At 50.7% G+C, this 8,769-nt stretch overlaps 1 protein-coding gene across 3 annotated transcripts; it reads right to left on the minus strand.

Annotated features, from left to right (window-relative positions):
- Window positions 1-2,216: 2,216 nt before the first annotated feature.
- Polr2h (RNA polymerase II, I and III subunit H) lies at window positions 2,217-8,199 on the minus strand. Of its 3 annotated transcripts, none has more exons than XM_005071630.4 (5): window positions 7,013-8,199; window positions 5,971-6,054; window positions 5,795-5,888; window positions 4,325-4,408; window positions 2,217-2,564 (listed from the first exon to the last, which is right to left on the minus strand). In XM_005071630.4, the coding sequence occupies exons 1-5, from the start codon at window positions 7,083-7,085 to the stop codon at window positions 2,447-2,449; spliced, it is 453 nt and encodes a 150-aa protein (XP_005071687.1). In that variant the 5' UTR covers window positions 7,086-8,199; the 3' UTR covers window positions 2,217-2,446. The 3 variants fall into 3 exon arrangements, with proteins under 3 accessions (XP_005071687.1, XP_012969864.1, XP_012969866.1); XM_013114410.3 differs by having other exon boundaries at window positions 5,971-6,171; window positions 7,013-8,197; XM_013114412.3 differs by lacking the exon at window positions 7,013-8,199 and adding an exon at window positions 6,211-6,954.
- Between the last annotated feature and the right edge of the window lie 570 nt (window positions 8,200-8,769).

Raw genomic sequence — 8,769 nt, forward strand, 5'->3', positions numbered from 1 at the left:
TAGCCATCTGTTTTACACTTGAAGACACCAAGGCCAGATGGGCTTGGTCACACAGCTTTCAGGCAAAAAAAGGACCCCCAGCCTGAGTGGTAATCCATTCATCTAACCCAGCATGGTGCCCTGTCTGATGTGTCCTTCAGCGAGTCTATGCAATGCAAGACTCCACATCCTTGGAGGGTCAATAGGAGAAGACATGTGCTTGTGGTGGGAATGACAATTCAGACATCTGGTGTCCCCATGGGCAGGTGTCTCCGTGGGCAGAACCAGAAGGAATCCACAAATGCACAAAGCAAAAAAATGTTATCAAAATCTCAAGGCACTGTTAGTTTCTACACAGGAGAGTGTTTCATCTACACTAATTCTAGGATCATATAGCATAATTTGTAATTTGTTGTAACAATAAAGAAGGTTAAACTTAACATTTAAAAATAAATTTAGGGCAAGTGAGACAGCTCAGTAGGTTAAAGTGCAAACCTGACACTGAGTTTGATGCCCGGAACCCATGGAAAAGGAAAGAGCCAATTCCCAAAGGTTGTCTTCAGACCTCATTATGCATGTCATCACATGCTGACGCCCACACATGCACGCACACACAAATAAACAAAAATGAAAAGGAAAAAGAAGGTGGCCATGATGGCACATGCCCGTAAACTCACACTTGGAAGGCAGAGACAGGAGGATCAGGAGTTCAAGGCTACCTTCCCCTATATAGGAGTTTGAGTTCAGCCTAGACTAAAAAAGACTGTATCTCAAAAATTAATTTGTATTATGGCAGGGACATAGCTCAGTGGTAGGGCTCTTACCTGGTACACACACAAAGTTCGGGGTTCAATCCTCAGCACAATAAAAACAAAAACAACAAAAGCCACACTCATCAAGCCAAACACTTTACAGCACAGAGGAGCCGGCACCCGGAACAAGATAAGCCAGAGGTCAAAAATGTGGGTTCTCAGCCGTCAGAAGACAAGTGAGGATACTGTGCTGTGACATAGCTAACGTTCCAAGCATCTGATATGGGCTAATCTGAGACACTGGTCTCTACAATGTAAACCAATCTGAAATCTGCCCTCTTAAGACTGACCCTGAAACTAGGTGTGACGGTGCATGCCGGTAATGCCAGCACTTTGTGGGGGTTCAGGCAGGAGTGTCACAAGTTCAAGGTTGTCCTTGGCTATATGACCAGCTGGCATTTCAGACTCTACCTTTAAAACTTTTAAACGTTACCCGAAGAGCCAGCTCAGTGACGTGACACTTGCCGAGTAAGCCTTGGGTTCCACTGCACACCACCAAAACCAAAAGTCTAAATCAAATCCATTCTGTGCAGCTGATTCCATCACTCCCCAACAAGTACACAAAAACTAGAGTGTGCTGGCACGATGCTTCAGTCGCTGAAGGTGACCATCAAGCCTGACCACAGTCCAGTCTCTGCGACCCGCAGGGCAGTGAAAAGGAGCTTCTCAAAGTTACTGTCTCCCTCTCTCACATACAAGGAAGTGTTGAAAGCTTTCCTACTTAAGCCCCCTTTCTTACGCTGGGACACTATCACTATTTCTAATGAGGGTCTCCCACTGCCATCTTACCCATCCTTTTAATTGCTCAAAAACCTGACCATGCTATTAAGATTCAGCCCAACCCCCAATGCGTCACACACACCCTACTGTGGAAAGAAAAAGAGAAAAACCTTTGCTCTTCCCTGCTGAGGCCACTCATTTCCAACTCATTTCCCTAAACACTATTTCTAACACCTCTTGTAAAGACTCAAAAAAAAAAGTCGGGGAAGGAAACACCCCAGGCATCCCAGCAGGGCCACCAGCTCCTGTGACAAACCCAGGGCATCCAGAGACTCAACTGGGGGCCAGCAAAAAAAGGCTCAGTGGGTAAAGGAGTTTGTCCTGACAACCTCAGTGCAATCCCCAGGATCCAGACACAGACACACCAGACACACACACACACACACACACACACACACACACGCAGGGAGGGAGGAGGAGAAGGGAGAGGAGAGAAGGAAAGAGAACGAAAGAGAGATGGAGGGAGATTCCTTTGTAGTACACAAAAGTGCCTTGGTTTTGACACCCAGCATTGCATAAACCACGTGTGATGCAATCCCAGAAACTCAGAAGCCAGTGGCAGGAGGATCAAGTACAAGGCCTGCCTGGGCTCCAAAGCAAAAGCAAAACCCTGGATGTCCCCAGCCCCAATTTAAGAGAAGAGTCTGAAAAAGTAAACTTTAATTAAAAAAAAAATCATACACAACTTGAGATTGATGCTGTGCTTTCCCACTGGGCCTTTTACAGACAAGTCACTTTCCCATTGAACTCAGACAACTAAAGCTGTACCCCGAGTGGACACAGAGCCCAGTCCCTTTCACAGGCCACACTGCCAGCTTCTTCTCAGGTTTGAACAAAGTCCATGACTAAGCAGCAAGGCTGGTTTCCCACGAGGTTTAGAACGCCAGTTTCTTCATCAGCAGATACACTCTGGAGTCCACCTCAAATCCATGCAGGTTGTTGGCATCTCCCTGAAGCCTCATGAGCAGGCCCCCATAGGACACATATGCAGAGCTGAAAGACAAAGTCCTTGGTCCTGAGTCTGAGCTCTCAAGCAGCTGCTTCCCAGCAGCTCTCCATCCATTTTTTAAAGGCGCTCCCCTAGTATTCTGTCATTAGGAACCAAAGACTAGGACAAATCTGAATGCAGACATGCACAAGCAGTGTTCTTTACTCCAGTGGAGGAGTAACCACTGTTATGCCCCAAACAGGAGAGTAGTCACACACATGAAGGTGTCACCATTCACTGCAATGTCATATAGCTATTGGACTACTGAGGTAGGGGCTGGAGAAAAGAATGCAGACCTGGATTCACCACCCTCCAGCACCCACATGGCATCTTACAACCACCTATAACTCAATTTTCAAGATGTCCAATGCCCCCTTCTGACCTTGGTGGTCTCATGCCTGCACATGGTATACATACACACACCCAGGTGCTGTGTACACACAAATAAACAAATACTTTTTCAAAATGTTAAGGAATCAAGATGGCGGCACATGCCTTTAATCCCAGCAGCAGAAGGCAGTCAAGTTCAACACCAGCCTGGGTCTACATAGTGAGTTCCAGGACAGCCCAGGCTACATAGAGAGACCCTGTCTCAAAATAAAATAAAATTGAGGGGAATTTTCACCTGACAAAGGGAAGAATGCAAAACAAAAAGAAGAAAACATTGTAAAGGATCTTAAAGGGAAAAGTAAGCAAAAGGAAAGAAAAAAGACAATTAGGTCACTCAAACTCTTGTTTTTGTTTTCTCAAAATGCAGTCTCACTATATAGCCTTGGCTGTCCTTGCTCTGTAGACCAGGCTGACCTTAAACTCACAGAGATCCGCCTGCCTCTGCTTCCCGAGTGCTGGGATTAAAGATGTGTGACACACTAGCTATTTAAACTGAAAATGTTCCTCTGGGTGACTTTTGTTCTTTTTCACATTACTTCTCTGCTTCAAGATTCTAACAACCATCGGGCGGGGGTGGCGCATGCCTTTAATCCCAGCACTCGGGAGGCAGAGGCAGGCGGATCTCTGTGAGTTCAAGACCAGCCTGGTTCTAACAACCACATTGCTTTAAAACCAATTTTGTTTTGTCTTGTTTTTGTTTTTTGAGACAGGGTTTCTCTATATAGTTTTGGAGCCTGTCCTGAAATTTGCTCTGTAGACGAGGCTAGTCTCAGACTCACAGAGATCCACCTACCTCTGTCTCCTGAGTGCTGGGATTAAAGGTATGCACCACCACTGCCCGGCATTTAAAACCAATTTTAAAGAAAAAGAAAAATTAGGCAGGGAAACCAAAGAACCAAGGGCTGGGTTACAGAGTAGCAACACATACACAAGAACAAAAAGGCCGCCGGGCGTTGGTGGCGCACGCCTTTAATCCCAGCACTCGGGAGGCAGAGGCAGGCGAATCTCTGTGAGTTCGAGACCAGCCTGGACTACCAAGCGAGTTCCAGGACAGCCTCCAAAGCCACAGAGAAACCCTGTCTCGGGAAAAAAAAAAAAAAAAAAAAAAGAACAAAAAGGCCTAGTCACAAAGGCTGCCTGTGATTCCCCCAGGAAGATGCTCTCTGTTGTCCCTCATGAAGCATGAGTACCAGAGTCTCCTGTGGACCACAGGGCCTTGAAAGCCTGATAGCAGGTGATGCAAGTAACCAATATTCACACTAGAAACTGTTCCCAAGACAAATTCTTCCTCCCAAAAAAATTAACCCGACGCAGAGGTAGAAGCATGACCAGTTTTACAACAGGGAGGGCGGGGGTTCCCAGACAAAGGACTTACAGGCGCGTCGCTGCTTCGGTTGAGGTCTCGTCCCCCTCGATCCTGTACACTTTCCCATACATGACATACTCAAACTGGTCAGCCCTACAAACAAGGCAAAGTCATTCTTCACAGCAATCAATAATGCCAGACACATTTAAAATGGAAACTGAGGCAGGCATGGTGGCTCGATCCCAGCACTCGAGAGGCAGAGGCAGGTGGATCTCTGCGAGTTTGCTGCCAGCCTGATCTACTGAGCAAGTTCCAGGACAGTCATGGTCACACAAAGAAACCCTGTCTTGAAAAACCAAAAAGATAAAAATAAAAAAAAAGAATTAAAGTAGAGACTGATAACAAGAAACGTCATAGAAGTGGCTCTCCCATCAATTCAGGGAACCAGACATGACTGTATTTTACTGATGAGGAAATGGGAGCTGAGAGCAGTGGAGCTGAGAAGTAAAAATCCAGTATGTAACCATGGCTGTCCTAACTGCCTATGTAAACCAGGCTGGCCTCAAACTCACAGAGGACTCCTGTCTCTGCCTCCCGAGTGCTGGGATTAAGTGTGTGTACCACCAGGCCCAATACTCCAGTCTTTCTACCACACCAAGCTCCCTCCCAAAAATCTAGGTTACTATTTAATCATTTTCTAGGCCTTAAAAAAGTTACACTTGGAGCCAGGCGTTGGTGGCGCACGCCTTTAATCCCAGCACTTGGGAGGCAGAGGCAGAGGCAGGCGGATCTCTGTGAGTTCGAGGCCAGCCTGGTCTACAAGAGCTAGTTCCAGGACAGCCTCCAAAGCCACAGAGAAACCCTGTCTCGAAAAACCAAAAAAAAAAAAAAAAAGCTACACTTGCAGGGTGTGGTGGTACATACCATTAAGTCCAACACTGAGGAGGCAGAGGATGTCATCTGTGAGTTCGAGACCAGCTCAGTCTACATGGTCCAGGCCAAACAGGACTACAAAGAGAGACCCTGTCTCAGATAAATAAACAACTGCAGCTCAGCCAGGCGTTGGTGGCACACACCTTTAATCCCAGCACTTGGGAGGCAGAGGCAGGTGGACCTCTGTGAATTCAAGACCACCCTGGTCTACAGAGCGGGTTCCAGGACAGGCTCCAAAACAACAGAGAAACCCTGTCTTGAAAAAAACAAAAAAAAAAAAAAAAAAAACTGCAGCTCACAAGCTTCCACTCACTACTCTCAGTAAGTAGTCAAGCCCACTGTTTGAAACTTTTTTTCAAATTTTTTAGAGACAGGGTCTCTTGGAGCCCAGGCTGGTCTCAGACTTGATGTGAAGCCGAAGGCGGTATTGAACTCCTGATCCTCCTGCCTCATCTCCCGAGTCCTGGAATTACAGACACAAACCCTCATACCCAGTTCTGGCTGTATGAATTCTAAGTGCAGCAACGTCTTTTCCCAGCAGTAGATAAAGACCTTTCTATGCACTACTTATCTATTTAGCTAGTCCCTCCTCTACCACTGCCTCACCTGGAAGGCCTGTCATCCGTGGGGTTATATTCACCATCATCCAAGGTACCATCTTCATACAAAGTACTAGCTATGACCAGTCGGAACTTGTCACCTGGAAAGAGCATCATCACCAGGATGAAGAAGCAGAGACCAAAGACAAAAATCACTTGCTACTACCTGTGTTCGATACTTACCCAAGTCCACGGGGTAAATCTGAATGTTCACGTCTAAGATGAGGTCCATCTTGAAAGATTCACTCTCACAGTGCAGCCGAGATACTGGGAAGAGCGACAGACATAATTACAGGCGACAGGGTGGGGGTCGAATGCAAGAGACCAACTCTTCCAACAGGTCCACAACCACTAGCCTTGCTCTGGGAAACAGACGCACAAGTGCTGTCCAAACCAGATTCAGAGAAGGAAGGAAGTAAAAACCTCGGCAGGTGACAGGATCCCAAGAAAGAAGCAACACTTCTCTGGCAGCAACCAGTCTCCAGGCTCTAAGCACACCTACATGATTTAGACTAAAGTCAACTCTGAGCGAGATAGTCACTTGTCCAGAGATCCCCTCTTCCCGGTAGGCACTCTGTGGAGGGAGTCGGCAGAGTAAATTGACAACTGACACCTGTCTTAAAAAAAAGTCGAGGGGGTCACACCTTTCATCCCAGCACTTGGGAGGCAGAGGCAGGTGGACCTCTGTGAGTTCAAGGCCAGCCTGGACTACACAGTGAGTTCCAGGACAGTCAGAGCTAGAGAGTCTCTGTTTTGGGGAAGAAAAAAAAAAAAATCGTCTCCAGGTAAAGTGACACTAAGAAGAAACAACTTCCGGATCCCTGGGAAATTAATACACCAAGCTGTCAGCTGAAGGAAATTCACATAGGGCTCGGCAAAGAGCTAACAGTTCTTGGGGCAATACAAAACTATCGGCTAGGAAGAAGGAAGGCAACCCGCTGCACGGCCTTAAGTAACAAAATAGATCAGACACCATCTACCTCTTACTATAATAGTTAGGTGTGCGAGAGAGGCGCACAGTACAGCGCGCAATACAGAATAGGGGGTCAGAAAGGGGTCAAGGGCCACCCAGACACCAGACACCGCAAACGTAACAGGCAAAGCTGTCTCAAGTTTCTCATTGTGAAAAAAATCGTTTCCTGAGGGAGGTACCGGGAGGGTGGGACGGGCCACTGGGGTGGGTGGGCATGTTGGCCTCTTCCCTTGCCTCCCCTACACACCTTACCTCGGTCAAATTTCTTGCCTTCTGGGTCAATGTCCTTCACATCAAAAATATCCTCGAACAGGATGCCCGCCATGGTAAGGGGCACGAGAGCTGCAGAGGTGTGGAGCGCGCGGCCACCACTGGGAATTCGCGCACCCCTCACGTGGAGAAAAGAAGACAGGGCAGAGTACCGCCCCAAAAGCGGCGGCGAGCCGGAGGGCGCATGCGCACAGGCTTCAGCAAGGCAGCCACTTCCGCTGCCTCCCCCCTCGGGGCTTCTGAACTTCCGCCGGGAAGAGCCACCTCGGAGCCGCTCGGACCTTGTGGGCGAGTCTCAAAGCGCGGTGACTCCGCCCAAGGCGGGGACAGACTAAGCCCCACCCCCGGCGGGTACCGCGCTGCGCCCGGCTCCACGGCGCCCTCTTCAGACCTCGGATCCCGAAGCTTGGAAAGCTTGGGGGCCTAACCCAGCCGGGAACCTTGATCCTTGGCCCAGAGGAGCCCGGCCCTAGCCCTTCCCTGCGGTCCGCGTGCCCGCCGAGGGCACAGTCCGTGCTGCCGGCTGGTGAAGGCGAACTCCACCCGCAGAGCGCCCGCCCAGCGGGACGCAGCGCCCAGCCCCTCAGACTGTCACCAAGGTTCCCCACGCTGGTCCGAGCTGGCTCTGACCAGCTAGACGTCACCCGAGCCGGGTCCGTCCGGTTTGGGAATTTGCCGTGATGTCACTGTCAGGGAAAGGAAAGCCCGCGTTGTGCCCTCCCCTGGGGCTTCACCTGCTCGCCGCTCCGGTCTTCCCTTGGCCCTGCTTGGCACTAGCCTCACACTCTGATCCCCTAGAGCACTGCCAACTGAACTTGGTACTGCCTGTCACCCCACTACACTACCCTCTTCTGGACACTGATCTAGTGCGCTTTCGCCCCACATTGGCCTCTCACTGGGAGACCACAGCTTGCGGTGCCCTCTCCTTTCTTTGCAGCCCCCGTACGCTCCCCTTGGGCACCCTCTGCTTCCTGAGTGGGTCTTCATCCTGGTACTGTTCTTTCTACTTCGATTTCTGGACATCGTCCTCTCCAGCGGCACCAACCTAACGCTGCCCATCCTCTCTGTGCCCACGCCACACTGTTCTTATCTTTCCAAGGACCCCGAAAGACAACGGAGAGCTCCAGTGGGCCGCTTCCTCGAGGCGTCAGCAGCTGCTCAAGTTCCCCCTTTAAGCGATGCCTGGGAGGAGCGACCTCTGCTCCCCCCCCCCACACCCGCCTCCCAGGAGCCGCCTCCCCCGCACCAATAGCTCCCTTCCCTCGGGCCTCACCCCTTCCCGTCCCCTCCCACCTCCACCTCCGCCCCTCTCTCCAGGCCTGGCAGTTCCAGGTGCACCTTCCCGGGGGAACCCGGAGGAAAAGAAGAAGAAAGGAGGAAGGGGGGGCGATAAGGGAGTGGGCTCTCAGGGATCGTCCCAGACCCGTCTGAGCCGCCTGCAAACGCGAGGCAGAGGCTGCCCCAGTCGGGTCTGGCCTGGAGAGGCCGAGGTAGCCTTTTCGGCAGCCCCCTGCCCCAGCCCCAGAGTCACTACATCCTCAGCCCCTCCCGCACAAGCGCTGCAGCGGCCGGAGAGCCCGTCCCCTCCACGTGCCAGCGGACCCGCCCCCGCCCGGCCCCGCACCCTCTCGGGGCCGGATCAGCCCCCTGCCTCCCAAGAGAAGGGGTGCAAGATCGCGTTGCAAGCGCCCCCTGCCGCCTCTCCGGAGACCAGGAGGCGGCTCCAATGCAGACCCCAG

The sequence above is a fragment of the Mesocricetus auratus genome, unplaced genomic scaffold (genome assembly GCF_017639785.1).
Source record: "Mesocricetus auratus isolate SY011 unplaced genomic scaffold, BCM_Maur_2.0 Super-Scaffold_100008, whole genome shotgun sequence".
Classification (NCBI taxonomy): domain Eukaryota; kingdom Metazoa; phylum Chordata; class Mammalia; order Rodentia; family Cricetidae; genus Mesocricetus; species Mesocricetus auratus.

What these genes read in the sequence shown, in the direction of transcription:
- Polr2h (XM_005071630.4), bottom strand. Translation starts at nt 7,085, where the DNA reads ATGGCGGGCATCCTGTTCGAGGATATTTTTGATGTGAAGGACATTGAC. An exon ending in AGGCAAGAAATTTGACCGAG is followed by an intron (nt 6,055 to 7,012) that starts GTAAGGTGTGTA and finishes CGCTCTTCCCAG; the next exon opens with TATCTCGGCTGCACTGTGAG. An exon ending in ACGGATGACAGGCCTTCCAG is followed by an intron (nt 4,409 to 5,794) that starts GTGAGGCAGTGG and finishes CCTTGTTTGTAG; the next exon opens with GGCTGACCAGTTTGAGTATG.